Source organism: Nothobranchius furzeri, chromosome 2 (assembly GCF_043380555.1).
Source record: "Nothobranchius furzeri strain GRZ-AD chromosome 2, NfurGRZ-RIMD1, whole genome shotgun sequence".
NCBI classification, from domain to species: Eukaryota; Metazoa; Chordata; class Actinopteri; order Cyprinodontiformes; family Nothobranchiidae; genus Nothobranchius; species Nothobranchius furzeri.
Genome location: NC_091742.1, coordinates 10,977,551 through 11,002,875, shown reverse-complemented (window position 1 = coordinate 11,002,875; position 25,325 = coordinate 10,977,551). Strand labels below are relative to the sequence as shown.

The following is a 25,325-nucleotide window of genomic DNA, read 5'->3' as shown; positions in this document are numbered from 1 at the left end:
ATGAAATACATTTTGAGATTATGAAACAAAACGTAAAATATAAAAGTTAAATGTGAAGCAAAGGACAAAAAGCTTTATTTTTTATTTTAAAGGCAGTAAAATGCTACAATATAATGCTTCGGACTCTAAATGTAGCTGTCAGCTGCCAAGCATGTTCTCTGTTTGGAGTCGAAACACAGAAATCTGAAAAACATCAGCTAGTAAACACACGGATGAACAAAAACAGGATGGGGGGAGCACACAGAAGAACAAAGAAGAGAAAGAAATAAAGGCTCTGAGGGATTGTAACCACTGCTGGGGATATTGGTGACATCCACCTTATTGATCCCTGCATCTAACACCTACACACAACCCTGCACTCACATGTTTGGAGAGTACAATCTGATCTCCATCCAAACATCGCTGCTATTCTCACACTCACTTTACCGTGACCCTGAAACCAATCGCCACATTTGAAGCGATGTGCTCAAAGGCACGTTGAGCTAACATGGTTTTTAACTTTTTATTTGTTTCCCTTTGTCTGTGTGGCGCTGAGCCCTCGGTTATTCGTATCCAGGACCGACATTTTGTCACAATTTATCAGTCTGCAAGAGAAAAAATAAGCAACTAATGTTTGTTTCAGACCATCTGAAACTTAGAAATAAGACAAAAATTTGGTGATTGCACCGTGTCTGGAGCTAGTCCATGCTCGCCTGCAAGGTTGTCATAGCCAAGCAAAAGGTCTGTCATCTGACGCCGACAAGGAGGCTCTCTGGTGTTTCTCCGTCTGGGGTGGGTGGGTAATATGCTGTGTTTGTTGGCCCTCTAATGCCCAATGGGGTCCAAAGCAATGTCCTACCCTGCCTGTTGGCATGCAGCACCTCTAATACTATCAAAACAGTGCAGTGCAATGCAATCATAATTTTTGTAATTTAAAATGAAATCAATGAAAGTTGTGGAACACTGAAAGAGCATAGTTATTTATTATTTCAGATTATAATTTTGATGAGTAAAAATGAAAAACAAATAACCATAAATGAAAATCTTGTCTAGTCCCCAATTTATTAGAAAGCACAATTTCTGGTGCATCCAGGAGCCAGGTCCGACAAGTATTTCTTTAAGGTATTTCAAGCATATCTTTAAGGTATTTCAAGCATTTCTATAATCATCACTCTGAGTTTTTCATGCAGGTTAAACATGAAAATAGTCTCCTACACCTATCTCCTGCAGTAGCTTTTGATAGAAAACAGACGGTGAAACTCTAGGATGAGAAAAGCCTGACAGATCTACACCACACAGTCACCTAGACTCACCCATCTTGGCTCGCGACAGTGAAGGCTGTTGTTGTTTCAGCGTCCAGAATCAACAGATGACGTCTCGGCTAGCAGAAAGTAACCATTAGCATTAGCAACTCAACCACATGGCAGAAGCTCCTCCAGGCTTGTTTTTATGGAGATAAAGCATCAACGTTGCAGAGACCACTGCAGATGAGTGAACCACACCTTTAAAATTGGTATTGGTGTATAAATCACAGCCCAAAAATTTGATTTGGTGCATTTTCAAACTTTGCACCCAAGAACCCACAAGGTTTGAACAAAGTTGTGTTGAAGTGGATAATACATTTATAAAATATAAAGAAACACCAACCCTGCATGCTTTTATTTTTGTAGGAAGACAAAAAAGGCGCATAAACATTTGTCTTTGAAGAGAAGCTGAAACTGTCAGTATTGGGGTTGCTGCCAAGGACAAAGTCAATAAGGTTAGATCTAGCATCTCTCCTTCAGCCTTATCACTGCCTCTCCCGACTCCAACCAGGCCCATCATCCTAGATAGCTTTGCACCTGTTTCTTTGCCTGAGTTAACCAAACTAGTTAACTATGAAGACCTCTGCATTCCCCCTCGACATCTTACCCTCATCTTTGTTTAAAAGTGCTTTTCAGTCCATTGGTCCCAGCGTGCTCTCTATAATTAATGCTTCTCTGGTTTATGGTCAGGTCCCTGCTTACTTTAAGAATGCTGTAATCCACCTGCTTCTTAAGAAACAGAGTCTTGACGCCTCTCTCCATAGCAGCTTCAGACCCATCTCTAAACTTCCGTTCATCTCCAAGATCTTGGAAAAGGTTGTGACTAAACAACTCACAGCTGCTCTTGATGAACATAACATCTATGATAGCTTCCAGTCAGGTTTTCGTAGAGCTCATTCTACTGAAACAGCTCTTAGGGTCTCTAATGACCTTCTGACTCACAGTGATGCAGGGGACTGTTCTGTTCTGGTCCTGCTGGACCTGACTTCAGCCTTTGACATTGTTGACCATCACCTGCTACTGGAGAGGCTGAGAAACTGGGTAGGCCTATCAGGAACAGCTTTGGAGTGGTTCTCCTCTTATCTTTCTGAGCGCTCCTTTTCTGTGGCCGTCTCCAAGTTTAGGTCCTCCACCACCTCCCTTACCCATGGTGTCCCACAAGGTTCTGTGCTGGGGCCTCTGCTCTTCCTCCTCTATCTGCTTCCTCTTCAGCCTGAGCTCCTTCAAAGGAATCTCCTACCATCTTTATGCAGATGACATCCAACTGTACATCTCCTTTAACCCCCATGAGATGTTTAAAGCCTGATTCGTGCTTCTCTATCAGCTCCGCAAGGGACAGACACGCACGGATTGACGGAAGCGTTTTGCTCTCATACTTCTCCGTCTCCTGGAGAGTGTTGCAAAGCAATTGCCCGGCAGGACAACAGAGGGCGTAGTGCAGTTCTGTGGTATCCTGTCATGCATCGGTCCAAGATAGTGTGTTTATATTGTGTTTTTTGTATATGAGACTTTTTAACACGGACAAATTTGTCTCTCATTCTCCTCCACCTCTTCAAGAGCTCGCCGCCTCTAAACCCACATTTCCTGTCATTTCCATCCTCTAATAAAACGCTTGCTGCAGATCTTTTCACTCAACCAATCACAGGGAATTGAACGTTTATATTTTAGCGTTTTTTCGTGAGGTATTCTTCAAGCTTCTCCGTGTTTGCCACTAGTTATTCTCGGCTTTCTTTATGTTTTTGAGGGCGCAATGGCGGTGGTGTAGACGACAGCGGTGCCCTGACCAATCACAAGCCTGCGTTCTCCATCTCGTTTGACGGATGTTTAAAAAAGTGGGCTCGACTCCGTACGTACTTGCGTGCCTGCCGGGTCCCCACACAAGGACGGATAATGACGTTGCGTGTCTCCGCACTGACACAGACTGAGAAGCATGAATCAGCCTTAAGCTGCAGCTGTTACACACCTGCTTAGACTCTATCAAAACCTGGATGGCTGGGAGCTTTCTTCAGCTGAATGAAGATGAGACTGAGATCCTCATCTGTGCCCCAGACAAGCTGGTTCCCAAAGTCAGAGACTCTCTTGGTCAGCTTGCTTCTCACACCAAACCTTCTGTCAGGAATCTTGGCGTGACCTTTGACCCAGCTCTCACCCTGGATTCTCATGTCAGTTCTCTTGTTCGTTCTTCCTTCTTCCATCTCAGGAACATTGCTAAGCTGAGTCCCATTCTGTCTCGGTCTGAACTTGAGACAGTTCTCCACACCTTCATCTCCTCACGCTTAGACTACTGTAACTCTCTTTTCACGTGTCTGAGCAAAACCTCCCTGAACCGTCTACAGGTGGTTCAGAATGCCTGTGCTCGGCTTCTGACCAAGTCCTCCAAACACACCCACATCACCCCGCTTCTCCTCCAGCTTCACTGGCTGCCAGTCAACTTCAGGGTTCATTTCAAGATCCTGGTTCTGGTCTATAGGGCCTTACATGGACAAGCACCATCTTACATTGGTGATCTTCTTAGTCCCTTGAGAAGAAGAAGAAAATATCTGAAGGTCCCAGTAGTCTAAGCGTGAGGAGATGAATGTGTGGAGAACAGTCTCAAGTTCAGAGGTCAAGGTCCCAGCAGGTCCCTGAGGTCCAGTGACCAAAGCCTACTGGTTGTGCAGCACCAGGCTAAAGACCAAAGGTGACCGATCATTTGCTGCTGTGGCCCCCAGACTCTGGAACTCTCTCCCCCCTGAGCCTGAGATCAGTGGACTCAGTGAACTCCTTTAAAAAGCAGCTGAAGACTCACCTGTTCAAGCTGGCTTTTGTATGACCTTCTTCACCACTCTCTCTTTATTCTGCTCTCCCCACCTATTTCACTTTCCTCAGGATCCACGGATTTCCCTCTTTCCTATTCACTCTCTCTCTTTCTTAACATTTTTTAATCACAATTGTCTATTTTTTTGCTCATTTTAAATATATTTTTAACTATTTTCTAAATTCTTTTTTATACTTTTACATTTTTTGTTTTTGTGAAGCGCCTCGTGATTCTTATCTTGAGAGGTGCTATAGAAATGATATTTTCTTCTTCTTCTTCAACGTGCTAATGAAATAGTCCAAAGTGTTTCTGAGACAATCAGAGGTGGGTGTAAACAGACCTGCTTGTTTTCATACTCTGATAAACAAGAGTACAAATGAACCGAGATGTGAGATTTAGAGGAGGGATGAATCAACCTGGAGCTGTTGGAACCCTAAAAAAAAGAAGGTGCTAAAAAGAAGAAAATTACAGGTTCTTGGAGGATTTCTGCTTCACCTTTCAAATGATAGGTGGAAGTAAAACATCTGTAATTTGCACTTGTCACTGGAGCGGAGGGTGAATGTGGTTATTACTGTTGATCTCGACCTGTTTGGCGAGCGGCGAACGCCGGTGTAACGTGAGTAACTTTGAGGTTATTCACATTACACGCTTCTGCTGCTGGTTTCATATCGATCAAGCTGTCATGGCGACGTCAGACGTCTCATGCATTAGACATGCAGATGTCAGGATCCACGCCGACTCCCTCTTTCCCCACTTCCTCGGACCCTCCTCGTGTATTAATGACATGTTGATGGAGAGTTCTCTTATTACACCCCCACTCATCTTTAACCTTGCTGCTGATGGCTGTGTTTGTGTGTCTGCCCTCTGTCATGGCTCTTCTATTATTTACCGCTCGTCTCCATCTGGGAAGGGCTGGTGTGAGGCCAGCAATCGCCTCTAGGTAAACAACCACTGCCAATGACACGGGTGACCCTCATCCCGCCTTTGACCACATCTCATTTCCGATCGATATGTTTTAAGCGAGCCTGCATCCGTCCAAAACAAACTTTGCTTGCTCAACTGGTGTGTGTTTGTTTAATTTTATGGCGGGGTGGGGTGCGGGTGTCATTTTCAGGTTCGGCCTACGTGCCCTTTAGCTTGTCTTTGGGTGACGGGGAGAAAGCTGCAGCTGTCTCTGTCAAACCGAATAGAACAGCAGAAAACACATAAACATTTATGAGCTGTAAACATTTAAAAGCTGTGCCACACATGAAAATAACAAACATTTCCTTCATGATGTCATCACATGTCATCCACTCAGATTTGTAGATGAGTGTTTAAGCTGGAATAGTTTATGGATTTTTCATACAACTTCTGTTATTTATACCAAGCATGGCTTTTCGGGGGTCTAATTATGTAAACATGCAGAGGGATTTTACTCTAGAGGAGATACAAACCCCCTCCAGTGAGGTCAGCTTCCCTACGGAGGCGCATGACTGGGAAACCAGAGGGATCATGACGGGGCTTAATTTGAGCCGGATCTTGCCGGAACAAGATCCGGGAACTATCTTATTTTGAAAGGACCATTCCAGCAACTGTCTGCTAAGATCCGGCAACTCAAGCGACAAACTTGTGCTACACGCAGGATTCAAATAACGGGTGAGCTATGGAGCTCCTGGAAGCCCTCAACACACCCAGGGGGAGCCCAAAATGATCCTGGTTCTACTTATATTACATTATCTATGTGAACACTCTGGGGATTATTTTGAACTGAGAGGCGCAGACCTCTCATCGTTGACGAGCTCCAGAAAGCTGCATCCTGAGCACGGCCACAGTAACATTCTCAAAGTGTCGCCACCTCAAACACAAATTTAACACGCGATCGTTCATGAGCTTCAGAACCTGAAAATCGCCATCCAAAAGTGGCGAGTGATCGCGGAAAGACCTGCAGGAGATGAGAGAGATGTTCTTTTTACAAGCCGGGATGATGAAGAGTCATTTAGCAAGATTTTACCCAACTCATGTTCTGCTGCAGACCAGATCTTCATCTGATCCAGACTTTTGCAGCTGCTTCTGCACACATTTATTATGAAGTAAACTTTTATTTCTATTTGAAAATGTTGTTGCACCTCGGTGATGTTGCAATTCAAACTTTAAACTCATTTCGAAGCATTTAGTCAGAAGTTTTGAATTTGCTTTCATATGCAGTTACATTAAATGGCAGCAGGGATTTTTGTGTTGCACCATTTAAATCTTTGGGCAAGAAAACTAAACACTTTGTTGGTATTTAATGATGAACTTTACTGTTAAAATCCAACGTTCACTTTCCTCTACAAGTAGAGCTAATAGTTATAGAAACGATGTGATCCTAATGTGCTCTTGTTGTATTCTCACATGAATGTGGCTCACCTGTCACACCTAAAGAGGATGTGAGAATAAATTACATGAGATGATAAATTATTGATGCAACGGAGCTCAGTGGATAAGCAGCACGGGCAAATTCAGGCTTTCAAACCCTTGATGTGGTTCTGAAACACTCGAACTGAAGAGCTGAAATTCCAACATATTTGTGCGTTATGGTGCAATTTTTCCAATAGTTTGTTTCTAGTGCAGAAAAATACAAAGAAGGTTTTGTTTCCAGTAATCAAAAGGATTTATATACCCTGTATAGTGGAGTCTTTATGTTCCTTAAGGCCTTAATTTTACTTTTTAATCTTCCGTCACTTTTTAAAGAGACAATGTGTAGCTTTAACCATTAATCTCAGGAAATATCCATCAAAATGTTAAAAATTAATTAAATGTTTCCCAGTTGTTAAAATTATTAATGGCTTTGTTACATATAACCATAAAAATTGGGTCTGAAAGACATGGGAGCGGGTCTAAGGCTCTAAGCGACGCCATGCTAGAGGCCATGTTTCCTTCTACGGAAGCCTGTGAGGACAAAACCCATTTACTGATTTGTAACAAGCGGTTAAACTTTTGGCATTCATAAAGGTTGTTTTATACATCTACCTGTTTGCTCCAGGCTAGTGATGGAACGGGGTCTGACGTGATTGTTATTTTGCTGGAGGTTGAACGATCTGACGAAGTACTGGTTTTTTACCCTAATGGCCATGCGTTGGTAAGGTCCTACTCAAACACAAAAATACCGTTTGCTAGCAATGATTTAGGTTTGTGCGGCTCTCTATTGCCAGGGAAAACACACACAGGTAGTTTAAGGATTGTGACGAGCTAGCATCCATTTCAGAGAGTCATTTTGTCTAGGTGGGTTTAAATGTGCAGAAAAGCGATTCAATGATGTTAACATCTAAGCAGCTAAATTAAAGGTTGAAAGTCTGTCTCATACCTGTGGGGGTTCGAAACTAAAAGTTTAAAAACCAAAAAGCAAAAGCAAGTGTAGTGAGACAACGTCACCGCAAGGTAGCGCTAAACCCGAATATTGCTCCTGTAGTTTCACATATTTTGGGTAATTTTCTTTACAATTCATGTAAATACAATACCCAAAGTACCCAGTTTCCTCATCAGTTGAATACCAAAGACTCAATAATATTGATAATCCATATTTTTATGGAATATTGCATTTTATTGAATACCTTCATACTCGATTGACAATTTATCAAACGTAATTACTAATAGTTGCAAGTTTTAAATACTAAACTTATTTTAGATCTGCATTTAGCATCAACCAAAGCCAGTCTCACTCAACATGTTGCTAAAAGTATCGGGACCTCCCAAGTGGATGCGTGGGTTTGATGGAGTAAACCTTTACTGGTCTGCAGAGACCCAACAGAACATTTAGATCTTCTCATCCAGCTTCAGCATCTGACCTCATGTCTTCACAAACCGTAAGAAAGGGGCATAAAAACACTCCTCAACCCCTTCATATCGGAAATGGAGTTCATGTCAAGATGGACGTCTTTATTCTTCTACTTACGCAACACCACACGGACAATTTAGGGTTGTTATTTGCAGTTTAATTCACATGAAAACATCTGCTTGAGTAGCTTTTATTAATGATTTCAGCAGAAAATATGAAAATTTTGATATCATAATTTGCAAATAAAATGGAAACAATTGAACTACAAGCATATTTTTGTGCATTTGACCTTTTTTTTTTTAAGTGCAAGCAGAGAGCTGCAACCCAAACTTCTTCTTGAGTTGAGATGAACAAGCTCAGCCTTGTTGTTGTTGGGGTCCATACTGTTGTGGGGGTCCATACTGTTGTGGGGGCCCATACTGTTGGGGGGGTCCATACTGTTGTGGGGGCCCATACTGTTGTTGGTTCATTTGTGCTCTTGATGAGATCGGAAACAAAAATAAGGACCGGCGCTTTTGTAGAGAAATAATTAGATTTCTGCTAATTCTCAAACATAACAAATAATTAACCAGGATATTTTGAGGACATTCATTTTGATATAATTTAGCACAAAAAATGAGAAATGTATTTAAAAAAAACATGCAATAAATTAATTACTATAACAAGTGAGATGAGCTTACCTTAACTTCTCCTGTCTGCGTTGTTGTCTGTAGTCTAAACAAAAAGAAGCATTATGTCAACTCATTTTGTGTGTATTTAAGTGGTGCTCATCATAGTTGGTTCACCATGACTGAGATATGAAGAAACATGTTTGTTTTATTGCTTTTGTTAAATCACGTTTGCTACATAAATCAGATTTTTTAGTGATCCCAGATTGAGTTTTACTTTACCTTTATAACCTGAGTAAGCGCCTTTTACCACAGACTTGATTCCTCTCCAAAGAGACCCAAAGAAGCACTCCCCGGGCTCGGCCATGAGGGTGACCAGAAACGTCACGAGAAAGATCGCGGCCACCTTCATCCTGCTAACAGTCCTTAAAGACAAGTTGAAGTCAGTTTTGAATAAAATAAAGAATCAACAGAACCAAGAGGCGGCCCAAAGATTGATGTTGATGGAGGAAAAAAATCAGTCAAGATCTTAATCTGCTGCTGCTTTGTCTCATTAAATACTCGCTGGAGTCAGTGGGCAGGGCCAGCTTCTCACCATCAGTGGTAATGTTATTGCACTTTTTTATTACCATGAGCGAGGGTTATGCTTAAGTTATTGGTTTTAAAATGATGTGAGAGCAGTCATCACATGATCCAACTTCCTGTTTTTCAGGAGAGCCGATGTGTTGTAATCTGCAGCTAAAGGGCGTACTGCTGGCCGAGTGCAAAACCACTTATTTAAAGACAAAAACTGTTTAAGATATCTAAAATAAGACGTTAACACTAAATCACATTTATATTATAATGGTCTAGTACGATTATGCGGTGGTGAAGCACCTTGGCATTACGACACAAAAAGCTTGGAAAAGCTAATGTTTTATTTACAAATGCGATTTAATAACCCTCCTAAATGCTTTTGAACTAATGCAGAGAGAAGAGAATCATGCAAGATTGTCATATTTGCAAATACCGTAGTATGCTTTTGCTGAGAGCTGCGCAGGAGCCTGTCAGTTTGAGTTTCGGGCTCCGGGCAGCACCTGGTTTGCTAAGCATTGCACAAATACTTAAAGCGAGCTCGAAAAGCTTGATCAGCTCTGTGAAATGCTAAAGCAGCAGACGTCTACCTGTCAACAGCTGGATAACCTCCTTATTAAAGCTCTGTTATGCCTTTTAAAACTCGATCAAGCACAAAACAACTACTTCACAAGATGGGGCGAAGTACTGATGTAGGCACCTGAGCGCAGACGTGTTCTCCCTCTGACCCAGATCTGTTACGTTATTATCTGTACTCCATGTTATTCATGGTAATAATTTTTAAATGCTGTTCTCTACTCTATTCTAGCAAAATCAACCTTAGGTTTATCAACTCTTAGTTTCTTTGTTAAAATTCTCCAAAAGCTGGTTTCACAACAGCTTTGGGATAAAAAAAGTGGTACTGCTTCACACGATTAGAACAGAATAGAATAGACTTTATTGATCCCACAGTGGGGAAATTCACTTGTTGCAGCAGCACCAACACTTAAGGGAATAATTTAAAGGAAAATATTAACATAGGTACATGTATGTACACAGGCAGTAGTCTAGAGTTGTAACCTTCGACTACTAAAAACCACGAATAAAAAGGGAAAAAACTTTGGTTCCAACACTCTGCAGCGTAAGGGACACAGACATACTATGTAAATCCAGTTCTGCACAAATATTGAACAAATACTGAGTATTGCATTAATGTTCTTGTGGACCAGGATAATGCCAGTACAGCTTAAACTGAGGAGTTATACACTCTTACTGCAGAGGGGATGAATGACCTACGGTAGCATTCTGTTTTATATCTGCCTCTGAAGGAGCTGTCCATGGTCCCCACAGTGGTATGCAGTGGGTGGGAGTTTTTTTAAGACGGTGGTCATCTTCCCCAGCATCATCCTTTCACACGTCTCCTCAGCTGAATCCAGTGGAAAGCTCAGAACCGAGCTAGCTTTGTGAACTAGCTTGTTCAGTCTCTTCCTGTCTCGGCCAGAGCTGCCTACACCCCGACAGACCACAGCAGAGTGGATAACAGAGCCAACCACAGAGTGATAAAAGGATTTTAGCAGCTAGGAATTAACTCTGAAGGACCTCAGCCTCCTCAGGAGGTGGAGGCGGCTTTGGCCCATCTTATACAGAGCATCTGTGTTGTTGGACCTGTTCAGATTGCTGTTGAGGTGAACACCCAGGTACTTAAGGGTATCCACCACCTCAATGTCTGCTCCCTGGATGTTTACTGGTGAGTGAGGAGTGTTTCTCTGGAAGTCAATCACCATTTTCTTTTGTCTTACTGGTGTTCAAGAGAAGGTGATTAAGATTATGGATCACTTTTCCTCCTTTTTATCTTTTATAAATATTTATGTTTCTAAATCCACCATTACCCCAAAAGGCCACGTTCACTAAGAAACCATTTTTTACTTTTTATTTTTTTAAATATGACCAGTCACTCTGAGATTCACATGCAGGCTACCCCTTAGAAAGTTGACGAGGAAACACTCAGATTAGAAGACACTGGTCAGATCTACATCACACTGTATTTAATTTTATGGACTCAGCCATCTTGGCTCAGAAAGAGGACGGTAGCATCCAGGAGAGAGCACAGCACGTCTTAGCTAGTAGAAGCTAACTGTTAGCATTAGCAACTCCACAACACGGCAGATCTCCATCAGGCTTGTGTTATTTAGAGAGATAAAACATCAAAGTCAGTGAAAGACTTGTGCTGCTGTTAGCCAATCAGAGGAGCGATGCCCAAATTTCATGAATAACAATGACTCCAAATCCTGCCGTTATGCCTGAACTCAGCACCCAAACTAAGAAGTCCAGTCAAAAGGCTGATTAGCATCTGGTGGGGCACTGGAACAAGAACAGAGATCCAGACTGAAAACTTGTCTCCAGATGTTGCAGATTCTATGGAATGTTTCCATGTTTCACAGAATAAACACCAAAAGGCCGTTTTTTTTGAAACATGATCAAAGATCGTTTTTCTCAGTGACATGGTTGCAATTTTTTCTGTTTACTATTTGCTTTCTTGTTGTTTTACAGCTGACATTCTTAAATGTCACGCCTAAAGAGAGCGTGCTTGAAAAACAAAGTTAATGAAGGCTAAATGTCATTAAGCTGCTTTGTTTCAGAGTCCTCGTGTGCAGGTTGTTCTTCTCAGCAGATGTTTTCATAAAATTAACTCATTCAAAAAAAAAACTCATTTGCTGCCAGCCGTTTCCTGATCGGTAAAGCCCTTCGCTGCCAGCGTTTCTCACCGTTTTTACTGTTTTTTTAAGAGTCACAGAACGTTGCGCGCTAGGATGATGACAACGCCAAAACAAAGCGGAGACTCACCTCTTACATCAGGAAGAATCCGCTCGTTTTGAGCGTTGTCCATTCTTTCATAATCCGTTGTTGAATTGTAATCGGCAGAAGCTTTTCCGGTTCGCGCCTCACTTTTTACAGCAGCGGCCCAAAACGATCTCCTAACACATGGATTTTCTGCTTCCTGATCACGTGTCATGCGACTTACGCAGATGAAGATCGGCTATAGAGCTGAGATGTTTGTTCTCACGGTGCAGGGGCTCATTCCGATGCCCACACAGTAAAAGCATGCAAATAACTACTTTAGTCTTCATTGGCAGTGAATGAGTTAAAGACCTTTTGTGGGAATTAACCCACCAGCCACTTTATTAGGTACACGTGTAGCTGATCCCATGGCAACAGCTAAAACGGTAAATGGTCTTTATTTGCATAGCGTCTTCTCAGGGTTCTACAACCCCCCAAGGCGCTTCACCCGTTCACACACTGGTGGTGATGACCTACGATGTAGCCACAGCTGCCCTGAGGTGCACTTACAAAGGTGAGGCCTGACATCACCGGTCCCTCTGGCCATCACCAGCTAAATTGATTTAAAGGTGCAATTTCTAAGACGGACACCCTGTGGTCGGATGTGGTTACTGCAGTCTATTTTTAGGCAAAAATGTTACTCTCTCACTCCCGTTCTGAGGGTTTCATGGCTGTTCCCAGCTACGGATCAGTGCCAGACTATTCTAGATGACAAATATGAGTCATACACAAAAAGTTGAAAAGTAGATAAATAAATTATCATATCCAGTGTTCGCACTCTTGGGTGTTTTACGGCAGGGAACACATAACACTTATTACGGTGGTTTGTCCCTGGCTTTAGAGGAAGAGTGTTTGTTTACCTTTTTGCTATTAGCTTGCTATTATGGTTATAAACAACTCATTACCGCCACCATTCACTCATTATTCACTTCACACAGAAATTTTACTGTAATATCGAGTTGTATCTTTAGATATTTTAAAAATCGACTATTTGCTTCTAATTCACCATTAACTGTCAGCTCAACCTTAACCTCTAGCCTGCCTCACCCAATATTAGAGTTAAAAAAAGGGTGTTGTGGTTTTTTAGGGGTACAACAAATAACTTCTGGGTCACTCCTGTTAACTGGTCTTCATTCTTGAAACAACTCTAGAGCTTTTTGCCTGCCAGTGTCAAATTACAAACGTCTGCGCTGCTGCGTTAGCTTGCTGCAGATTCAGCAACCTCATAAACTCAGAAGGTAAACCTTAATTACGTCCCGCTTTGTTCTTTTTTCAAAAGGAGAAAAACTGACCACCCTCTGGCTGGCTGAGATTAAAATCTGTTTCAGTATAACCTTCCATCTAACATGTTGAGACATTATACTGTTTTGTGATTTTTGTTTACAGTATAATTCTTACAAATTGCACCTTTAAGCATTGAGACATGTGACTTTTCCGCTTGACTAAACTCTCCTCATTAAAAAGATGAGAAACTTTACAGCCTTCAGGCTTAACAAGTGTCCCTGAATGCATCTGAGCTGATTTGCTGTGGTCGTGTGATCAAGGTCAAGCTGCACAACTTAGGCACAAAAGGACTTGTTTGTTTTTCTTCAGCAAAACCAGCATGACTCAGCGTGACTCGGTGTCAGTAAAAAGCTGCTCACCAGGTTTTAGAGAATGTTTGTGAGAATCATAAAAGCCCACACGCAAAAACGGGTCATCGACTAAAACGGGAACATAATGCAAGTTTATGTTCAATAAAAGATATTTTCATTATGAATATGTTTTTGTGTTTGGAAGCTTTTGACAGGAGGATATGAGGCCTTTCAGGACTGAAAATAAAAGATCTATTGTTAAGTTTTTTAGTAATTCTTGGGATTTCTGGTGGTTAGTGAGTCGTGTGAATGCTGAGCACCTTTCAAACAAATATGTTTGAGAACCAAAGCCTCTAATGTCTGAAGTTTAATAAATGATTCAATACAAGTTAGTTTCCTCACAGCAGATACTTATATATTTATATTATTGGCATTAAAATATAAAACAGGAATGATCTGTATTAGTTTTTATTCCTTTGATGACACAACCTTTACACGTTATGCACATATTATGCATAAAACTCAAACAGATGTCTAAGGGAGTGGGTGACTCGTTTATTCAGTACATTTGCAGTGGCCTCTAGTGGGAGTAAATGCCTTGTGAGTCGTACCATGCTGGGTGGGGGTGGGGGGTGCTAATGGTTAGCTTCTACTAGCCGAGACGGTCTCTGCTGTTGATGCTAAACCAACAAAAGCCTTCCCCGTCCTGAGCCAAGATGGGTGAGTCCATGAATGTTAATTAACAGCGTGACAGATCTGTCAGGCTTTTCTTTCACCGTCTATAGATTTTCACCATGCAGGAGATGGGTGTAGGAGACTATTTTCATGTTCAACCTGCAATAAAAACTCAGAGTGACTGATTATATTCAGAAACCATTATTAACTCATTCACTGCCAAGCATTTCCCAGCCAGAAAGCCCCTGGCTGCAGTGTTTTTGAGCATTTTGACTGTTTTTTTTAAGAGTCACAGAATATTGTCCTCTAAGATCATGTAAACACCAAAACTACCAAAAGAAAGCAGAGACTCATGTCTTGCATCAGGAAGAATCAGCGTGTTTTTAGCGTTATCCGTTCTTTCACAATCGAATGCTGAATGTGGAAGTGTGAGCTGCAGCAGCTTTTCTGGTTGGCGCTTCGCCTTTTTCACAGTTGCAGCGTCCCAAAAAGATATTTGTGGATTTTCTGCTTCTTGATCAAGTGACATGTGACACACGTGGATGAAGCTCACCTTTAGAGACGCGATGTTTACTCTCACGGCACGGGGGCTCGTTCCCACGCCGTCCTGGCATATATAGGTTTATATCAGTGTCAGAAACAAAGGGTTAGTTTTTATTGATACGTTAGCAAACATCCCTAATTTATGCAAAAATTTTACCAACTGGTGACATTTCTGTACAACTAATCAACCTTACAGATGTTTAGAGCCCCGAGCATTCAGTTTCCAGACGTTGAAAACTTTCCTGTTTTTTTTTTTTTATGTTTTAAGACATTGAGTTCTATAGATGGCTGACATAAACAGTGATGTATCTGAACTACACAAAGAGGCCCTTTGTAAAAAGTACATTTTAATGGCTGCATTTGTTGCTCCAGAACCTGCAGCTTGGGCTGATACCTGTAGAAGATGGCATGCTCTGAATATAAAGATGTAACTGGCTGTTTTTAGTACAAGATTCACAGAAAATGGCTTTATTTTGAAAAAAACTAATTTTTTTTTACTTTTTGCAATTAAAAACAACTTTGCATAATAAATGATAGTTTTCTTGCCTGTTGCATTATCTCTATTTATAATTAATAAGCCAAATGTGTTGAGATACATCAAATTAATTATTATTATTATAGTTTAATGGTTTATCTCCAACCATAGTGAGAACACAAAACAGAAGCAGAGTCTGTGCGACCGGCTCAGAAGCTACAACGTCTGCGGAAGTGTTTGTTTTAATGTAAAGTCATGATGACTGTAAAAATATTTATCAGCACAGAAAACCTAATGCTGAGAAATGTGCTTGGTCGAGTTTCTAGTTTTATTCATTCATAACCCGAATGGGTGGAGCCCACATCTGTAGAGGTTAGAATAATTTGGTTTTTTTTATCCGATAAGTCATGTTCTGTAAAACCTGAATCTACAACTTTTACACCTCCCAGTGTTTCTGATTACTGACAATTATGACAATTGTTAAGCCAAGTATAAAAGATAAAGTAATGTTTTAAAACTGTAATTCAACATTTATTATGGTGATATTTAAAAAAATATTTAATGGATAAAAAATGCCTCAAACCCTGTTTGTAAAAAAAAAACAGCTTTGAATGGACAAAATGAGCTGAATAAGCTTTAGTCTGTGGAAACTTTAGTTAACAATACATAAATAAATAAATACACTAATGAAACATTCTCGATTATTTGACACATTGAGAGTTAAAATAGATTTAAATGAGACTCTTATTGCTCTTAGATATTCCTGTGGGTTATTTATGAGAATAGAAATGTAATTACTGCCACAGAAATTATGTTTATTTATAAATCTTTAATTTTTACTCTTTAAAAACTTATGTTTATGTATTTAGCAGACGCTATTGTCCAAAGGGACTTGCAGGTGATAACCAAGCCATCAGGTCGCCCTTGAGGCCAACAGCAACTTATGATTTTCTATGAATTATGTAGACATCATTGAGCTTATTGAAATGATCACTAATGAAGTTGTATTTATGTCTCTGTGTTTTTAATGTTTTTCTCACTTTTTTGTCAGTGTAAGCATGTAAGTTATGTTTACTTCCTGAAGTCACATTTTTCTTTTACTGTCTGAATACATTTGTTTTATGTCGAAATTGAGTTTTATTCCAGTTTTTGGTAAATTAAAACACTTCCAGTAGTTTTAAAGCATAAAACAGGTCTGAAGTCAGATTCATTCAGTGGAATCTTGTTGACTTTATGCAACAAAAGCTAGACTTATGTGAGCATTAGGGTATTTTAGTTGCTCCTAAAAGAAGTTTTTTAGTTTTACTTTTATAAAAATCAGAGTTAACTCGTGGATCATTAAAACAACAAGATACAAATATTCAGTTAAACATTTTGGTTTTTGTCATTTTTTATTTTTTGTATCTAAAAAAACCCACAAAACAGATTTTCGGTTTTCATTCTGCAAGTTTATTGAAAAGGAGAATTTGCAAGTGAATTTGTTGCAAACTAAGTTGAGTTTTGCAACAAATCACAACAGGATTGGTGAAGTTTTATAAATGCAAGCATCTCTGGATCCTGAGATGAAGAGAATCAGCGCCAGTGCTGTGGTTGATCCTCTTGTTCCTCCGGGTTTTGCAACTGTTGTTGATATCTAGGGATAATAACAATAAAACCGCTGATTAAAAGTCTGCTTTTGAAATTATGCTCAATGCGCTGTTCTCAAGTTTAATGGCATCATTAATAATTTATCCATAACAGCTGCAAATGAAGCCCTGAACAACATCAGGCTATATCTAAAGATGATGAATATATTTGCCACTAAGATTAGCTTACCTTGCAAATTTTTCTTGTGTTCTCTGCTGTTTGTTCGCTAGAAACATAACATATCATAGATTTAGTTTTGTGTTAATCAGTTATTTTACAGGGGGGCATGGCCACCTCACTGGCCCCGACAGGGAAGCCACTGCCAACACTAGATGTTTCAGGTGGCTTTAAGCTCTTACATTTTGATTAGCTGGATAATCCTGAAGAATAAAACAAAGGCAGAAAAACCTTAAAAACTAAAATGTAAAACAAAGTCAAATAGCACTACTTTATTTAAGGGTTTAAAGGACTTTATTAGTATTTATTAAACAGATCTGTCTACACTGGGGCCGTTTTAATGGGCTTTTATTGAGTTTTGAATGTGATTTTCTCCATTTTTCTGATGCTTCAGTCTGCATAACTGTTGTTGACTTACCTTTCCATCCTGCCCGGGCGCCTTTGAACACAGCCTTAACCCCCCTCCATGCAGATTTGAAGAAACAGTCCCCAGGGTCGGCCATGAGGACGACCAGAGAGAGCACGAGGAAGATCATAACAAACTTCATCCTGCAGCACAGACCTGAAAAACACACCATCGTCGCCATTTTGCATCAAACTAAAACACATGAAATATAATTTCTGTTACCTCTTCAAAGACTCGAGATGCAAAGCTTGTGTCGGCTGTTGAGCTGATTTTCTTATTAAAAAGCTGTCTGAGTGGGCTGGTCTGGGATCAGTTCCATGATAACATTATTGCATAATACAGGTATTGCATTATTCTCCTCAAATTTCCTTTGTTGACAAAGTTATCGTGACTCTGATGGTTCTCTGATGAGAAAGTGTGTTTTCACTTATTTACACAAACACAATAAGAAACTTTAACATACGGTAGCTAAATAGAGTTTATCCTGACCTTACTTACACATTTACTTGATTTAATGTTTGTTTTCTGTAAACAAGTTCCTTGTTTTTAAGACCACAACCTGTAAACGCATCACCATGACTCGGTGCTTTCACTGGGACACGAGTCAGCATTGCTCAGGAGTTTAGTTTTCATCAGATCACACAACAGAAGGTTGTGAAACACGATGATTTGGGAGGTTTTTGTTGTCAGATCTTCTTTGCACTAGTGGCAGTTTTTTTTTAATATTTCTTGAATGTTGCACAAGAAAAACATTGCAATATTTTGGGTCTCTGGTGTTTATTTCAACACTGCGTCTGAATGCGGAGGTGAACGATCTTCACTCAAGAACAAGACCCACTAAGCACCAAACACTGACCCAAAGTGACCAAAACACAAATGGAACCTCGTTTGCATAGAAGCTTGTTTATTCACCGTTGTGTATCATCAAAACTGAATGAATGGCTTTTATTTTTGTCAGACAGATGTTAGGCGTAACCAAAGCAGTTTCTTGTGTTCTTTGTGTTAAACGAACGCTTGTGCAGCTGCTGGTCCAGGTTCAGCTGCTCCACTTCTGCGAGGCCCTCTTGACCCTGGAAAAGGCTGAAGCTGCAGGTTTAGTACAATGAAATAAAAACAAGAGCAACGATGTAAAAAATTCTAATTGTCATTATTTATGATTCCTGTTAAAAGCCACGAGAGTTAGATGCAACAAAAAGAGGAACTCAGTATGATCGACTGAATCACTGATCTGCATATCATATCTGGAAGCTAAAACGCCGTTAGCACCGTTGAGGACCTGACATTTTCTCACGTATGGAAACTCACCTAGTTCTAAGTTACACAAGAAACAACAAAACTCAAATGTGCTAAGTTTTATTTCCTGCTTTATTGTGGTAAATAGCCTGTATTTGATATAATGCCTTCACAACCCCCCAAGGTGCTTAACGACACATCCAGTCATTCACACCCTGGTGGGGATGAGCTACGATGTAGCCACAGCTGCCCTGGGGTGCGCCGACAGAGGCGAGGCTGCCGAGCGCTGGCGCCTCCGGCCCCTCCTACCACCACCAGCAGGCAACATGGCTGAAGTGCCTTGCCCAAGGACACAACAACTGTGACAGACAGAGTGGGGCTCAAACCTGCTAACTTCTAATTAAGATGCAGACACTTATACCGGCGGGCTGGTAAACCTCTACGTGAACTAGGGCTGCTCGATTATGGCAAAAATGATAATCTCGATTATCGTGACTGAAATTGGGATCTCGATAATTTAAGACTATTTTTCAATAAATGTTGATTTTATGTGTTTGTTTATTTATTCGGTCATAAAATTGTTCTGAGCACAATGAGGAGAAAAATAAATAAGAAAAAGAAAGAAACAAGATAATCACATAAATAACACCTGATTCCTAGTCGGAGGTTTAACTCATTTAAGTCTAACCAGCACAGACCCAAATATCCAACCAATATCTTGCAAATACTGACAGCAAGAGTTACACAGTAGCATTTATAACATAAATAAAAAACATATATGTTTTAATGACGTTCACAAAATGTTGCATGACCTTTATTTAGTCCTGTCAAGGTGCTGTAGGAGTGTGCACACTAGCAACATGTCCTCGGAGACATTAATTATTAATAATCAGCGTGAGGAACTTATTTCTACCTTATTTATAAACTATTTATTTACAGGTCTCATCAGCTGATGTAATTATTGTCCCAGCCACAGCAATCGGAGGTGCCCTGCAACCCTCCATCCCCGAACCCAGTCTCACAGCAATCAAGGGCAAGCTGCACGTGTGTTTGGCGCGCTGCACACGCACATTTTGCCGTTTCTAGGCGAAGGTATCGCTATACACTATTGGTTTTAGTGTTCTTCTAACCTGCAGGAAATGTCGACGATGGTTATCCAGAAAGTAGCTAGGGGTTATCAGAAATGTTACTGGGGTGTTCGATAGGCACTTTTAAGATCTGAAAAGTCAAGAAGGTAGTGTGAAAAGCTGTTGTGACACAGTTGCTAACCTGGCTACGCTGTGGGAGGTGTGCTTGATTTGCAACTCGGAGCAGCGCAGGAGGGAGGGGCAAATAATCGGCTCGTTTTGTTTTCATAATCGTTCAAAACTCAGATCATGATTGGGATTAAAATTGGATTAATTAAGCAGCCCTGATGTGAACTGCTAATTTTAATATTGTGAAACAGTTTATGTTGCAAAAAGGAGTAACCATCAACCGTGGCATAGGCCAGACAGCCGGTCATCTTATCTCATCACAATACCGGTGTTGGGTCAGACGTGGCTCCACTTCCTTCAGTTTGGTTCAAGTAAATAAATGAAAAAACTAAAATTTATCTCATCATTCCAGCCTTCATTTAGATAATTTTATACTAACTGAATGCTTTTATTTTGTAGGGCAGAAAACGTAATGATTCATAACAAGGTGATTGTTCCTGAGGTGTTAGAGCTGCCATCTTATGTTGTAGATCAGTTAAAATCTGATGGGATGGTCTGTGCCATATGATGGTGAAAACCCCACATTACTTAGGATGTTCCTGTAAAACCAGCAGGGAATAAGAACCCACGGGTCCACGGGTTTCTGGAGGTTATGTCTTACTGTACAGATGTGTGTGTGTGTGTGTGTGTGTGTGTGTGTGTGTGTGTGTGTGTGTGTGTGTGTGTGTGTGTGTGTTGTCATCTGTTTAGGTAGAGAGATGCTTAATTTTTGTCTACGTAGAAATACGGTTTTCCAAGAGCAAACTTTTACTTTGTGTTTAGAAACTCATTTATCACCACAAAAACAGATACTAACATCAGGAAGAGTTGGGCAACAGATGACGTTGTAGAGTTCAAAAGGTTTCAGGACAAAAGTTTAATGTCATTTAAAGCTCTGAACTGAAACAATGATTTTCTTTTACAAGCTTTGCCTAATTTATCATTATTATTCATCTAATTGCTTTGAGCGACAGCATCATCAGACTCCTTAAGTCTAATGAAATCGGTTTCTTGCGATCTTTATGTTAAACGAACACTTCTGCAGCATCTGGTCCCACTGCTGCTCCTGGTCCAGTTGATTGTCCTGGTCCAGATGCTGCTGGTCCAGATGCTGCTCTGCTTTTCTTTCATCTCCATTTTGTATGGCGCTGGTAAAGAAAGAACATATTCAGCATAATGTGAGATTGCCAGTGCTGGCAGTAAAACTAGATAGAATGGTCCAGGGTGTTTGCTAGACTTTTTTTGTTATTACAAAAATGTAGAATCATTAGTGATTGAAGTCCTCACTTAGCAACGCCAGTAAGCACGTGTGGCAGTGCTTGAAGAATAAACCCCAAAAAGCCCTCTGAGGGCTGAGCCATCAGAACCACCATGAACAGCAGAAGAAACGCCATCGTGCTCTTCATCCTGCAAAGGAAAAGACCACAGTGCAGACATCTAGGATTTCAGTATGCATCAGTATGCATTATTAGACTTTTGTATATATATATTAATGTGGTTTAGCTCACAGTGGGAAAAATGTATTTGACAGCCATCGACTGTCTAAGTTGTCCCACTTAAAAAGTAGAGAGGTGTGTAATTTTCATCTTACCCCTTCTTTCCACCGGAGCCGTCAGCAGCACGTTACTGCAGCAGTAAGCTGCTGCTTGGCCCTTCCCACGAGACGCGAAGCAGCAGGGGAGCAGCTGTCATCGACAGAGCACGAAGTCACACGAGTGACTTCATCAGTAAACACAACAACAAGTAGGAGAAAACTACAACATGGCTCCAAAAGGTTTGTGTTTTATGTTCTGTCCGTTTTATAATCGCCAATACGGACCTGAAAAACAAAGGAGACCGCTAGCTAGGTGATAACTTCTCACGGGGCCGCACAGTTAGTAACATTTTTTAAAAGTAAAGCAACCGGAAGGCAGTACGTTTCTTTATTCTGAAAATCTCAGGAGCTTCGCTCCGTTTCCGTGTCCAATTTCCTGTCTTTCCTTCCCCAAAAATGTCGAACTTGACCAGTTTCAGAGGCGTCGCGCGTAGAAAATAGAACTGGCACGTAAGGGCCGCGACATGCTGCTCCTGAGATGCGGCCGACTTGCACTGCTGACGGCTCTGGTGGAAAAGGTTCTGTTGACCACAGCGGTTCCTATCAGCAGCTATGACGTGCTGCTGCAGTAACGTGCTGCTGACGGCTCCTGTGGAAAGAAGGGGTTAGATACACTTGAACTGTCACTGAAAATAAGTATTTAGCACCTACAAACAAGCCCTCGCAGACCTGTTACTACTTCTCTAAGAAGCTCTCTATCCTCCACTCCTTAGCCATATCAGTGGTACCTGTTTACACTCGTTATCAGTATAAAAGACAGTCAGACTCCAACCTCCACCATGGAAATGCTGTCCAAGGACACAAGGGACAAGATTGTACACATGCACAAGACTGAATGAGCAAATCTACAATAGACTGACAGTGTCCCTCGACTTGGGGCTCCATGCAAGATCTCACCTCGGGCCAGAGCTGAAGAGAGCTGGGACCACAGCAACAAAGGTTACTATTAGTAACACATTACTGTCAAGGATTAAAGTCCTGCAGCGATCCAAAGGTCCCCCTGCTTAAGCTTGCACAAGTCCAGCCCCATCTAAAACTTGCCAGCTATCTGGAAGGTCCTGAGCATGATTGGGAGGGTTCTCGACCGGAAAAGGGTGGCTTGCCAACTCCGGGTCGGGAGAGAGGTCCTACCTCAAGTGGAGGAGTTTAAGTATCTCGGGGTCTTGTTCACGAGTGACGGTAGGAGGGATCGGGAGATGGACAGGCAGATTGGTTCGGCGTGTGCAGTGATGCGGACGCTGAGCCGATCTGTCGTAGTGAAGAGGGAGCTGAGCCAGAAAGCCAGGCTCTCAATTTACCGGTCGATCTACGTCCCAATCCTCATCTATGGCCATGAGCTTTAGGTAATGACCGAAAGAACGAGATCGCGGATACAAGTGGCCGAAATGAGTTGCCTCCGTAGGGTGGCCGGGCTCAGCCTTATAGATAAGGTGAGGAAATCGGACATTCGGAAGGGACTCGGAGTAGAACCGCTGCTCCTCCGGATCGAAAGGAGTCAGTTGAGTTGGTTTGGGCATCTGGTCAGGATGCCTCCCGGACGCCTCCCCGGGGAGGTGTTTCGGGCATGTCCTGTCGGCAGGAGGCCCCCGGGTCGGCCCAGGACACGTTGGAGAGGTTACATCTCCAATCTTGTCCGGGAACGCCTTGGGGTCCTGCCGGAGGAACTGGTGGAGGTGGCTGGGGAGAGGACGGTCTGGAGCTCCCTAGTTGGGATGCTGCCCCCGCGACCCGGACCCGGATAAGCGGAGGAAGATGATGACGAAGATTGGGAGAATTTCAGGTGAGACTAAAACAGAACTCTTTGGTTCAGTCGCCACTGGCCGTGTTCGGAGGTGGAAAAGTGCTGAGTTTAGTCCTCAGAACACTTGTACACTGTGAAGCACGCGGGTGGAAACATTATGCTTTGTGATTGCTTTTCTGCAAAGGGGATAGGACAGCTGTTTCTTATTAAGGAAAAGATTAACGGGGCCATGTTGGGCAAAAAGCTCTTACCCTCAGCGAGAGCATTGGAGACGTGGCTGGCTCTTCCAGCACAACAATGGCCCCAAACACATCACCAGGGCAATGAAGAAGTGACTACATAAGAAGCATTTCAAGGTTCTGGAGTGGACTAGCCAGTCACCAGATGATCTGTGGAGGGCGTAGCCATAGAAAGTCTGCGTTGCCTAGCGACAGCACCAAAAACATCAAAGCTCTAGAGAAGACGTACATGGAAGAATGAGCCAAAATACCAGCTACCTACAGCAAAAGTTTCACATCTATCATTGCCAACCAAGGTTACAAAGTTTTGAGGTGAACTTTTGTTATTGACTGGAAACGTATTTTCTGCACCGATAAACAAATGTATTTAAATTCACATAACGTGATTTTCTGGATTTCTATAGCATTCTGTCTCACAGTTGAACTATACCTATGATGGAAATCCCAGATTTGATCTTTTTAGGTGGGACAAAATACTAAATCAATGGCTGCCAAATACTTATTTGCCCTACAGTGTCTTGTTCCAGAAATTCACAGATTAATGTAATTTAAACAACGAGTCCTTACCTTTCCTTTGGTTGATCAACAAGCAGTTCAAGCAGAAAGCAGGCCCGTCTATGTCTGTGCCCTGCTGGGCTGGTAAACCTCTTTATATGCAAACAGCTGTTTATAATATTGGGAAATAGTTTATGTTGCAAAAATTCCTAACCCTCAACCTTAGCATGTGGGCCAGACAGTTGGTCAGCTTATCTCCATCTTGATGCCAGTGTTGGGTCACACTTGACTCCACTTCCTTACGTTAAACATCTCAGTTCAGTTCAGGTGAATCAGGGTAAAACATATTTTAGCTGAGTCATCATTCCAGCCTTTAGTGTGACAGTTTGGGTGGAATCAGATCCATTATTGAACTGCATAGATTTATATTTTACTTCATGCTTTTATTTTGTAGAGAAAGTAAATTGGTGATTTGTAACTAGCTGATTGGTCCTGAACATCATATGTTGCAGATCAGTTAAAGTAAATAGATAATATGAGTATGATAGGCTGCTTTGTACTGTATGATGATGAAAACCCAACATTCCTCAGGAAGTTCCTGTCAAACCAGCAGAGTATAAGAACCCACAGGCCAATCGTTTGTTTAATCCAGGTGTAATCGCACTTTCTGGTGGTTTTCTGAAAGACGTCTCATCTTAAAGAGACCCTGAGAAGTTCTTTATTGGTTTTCATTCAATTAGGGAGGGAAATGCTAACTTTTTCTGTGCTACCACAGTTTCCCTAAAAATCCTTTTGTTTTTAGAAATGTCTATCAGCACAAAAGAACAGGAAGTAACGGGTTTATGACATCATATAGATTTGAAAAGATTGCACTTTGGAAATATGCAAAAAAGCACAAAACACAACCTGGAATAAATAAATCAATCTATCTCTCTTCCCTTCTAAAGTTTTCTGGAGGCTCTTTTTTCATCACATGCATAAAATGTGTGGGAGTCAATAGAGGAAAGTAAGTTACTGTAGAAAAAACACGGAGATGAGATGTAATTTAAACTTGGACTTCTGTAATTTAGTACATTTAGTCGCCTCCATGTGAATTTGTTTAACTTCTCTACTCCATAAAACTGTAAAATGTACAGTTAGAGCATCATGGATCCAATATCCAGATGATGAATCAAACCTCATGTTTAACTTTATTAAACAGGTCCTTCTCAACAAGCATATTGTGATAAAGTTAATTATTGTCTGTAATGTACTGATAAACATTAGACTTTCATGTATATTAGATTCATTACACACAACTGAAGTAGTTCAAGCCTTTTATTGTTTCTAATATTGATGATTTTGGCATAGAGCTCATGAAAACCCAAAAATCCCATCTCAAAAAATTAGCATATCATGAAAAGGTTCTCTAAACGAGCTATTAACCAAATCATCTGAA

The 25,325-nt window shown here is 41.2% G+C and overlaps 2 protein-coding genes across 3 annotated transcripts in view; one reads left to right on the top strand and one right to left on the bottom strand.

The window, feature by feature from the left end:
- Nucleotides 1-25,325, top strand: part of LOC107377760 (exostosin-1) — a 222,080-nt gene that overhangs the window by 115,423 nt on the left and 81,332 nt on the right. The window lies entirely within an intron of this gene.
- On the bottom strand, nucleotides 16,568-17,922 carry LOC107377765 (moronecidin). The gene is made up of 4 exons (XM_054748101.2): nucleotides 17,573-17,922; nucleotides 17,363-17,506; nucleotides 16,957-16,993; nucleotides 16,568-16,774 (listed from the first exon to the last, which is right to left on the bottom strand). Exons 2-4 carry the CDS (start codon nucleotides 17,490-17,492, stop codon nucleotides 16,714-16,716), a joined length of 228 nt encoding a protein of 75 aa, XP_054604076.1. The 5' UTR covers nucleotides 17,493-17,506; nucleotides 17,573-17,922; the 3' UTR covers nucleotides 16,568-16,713.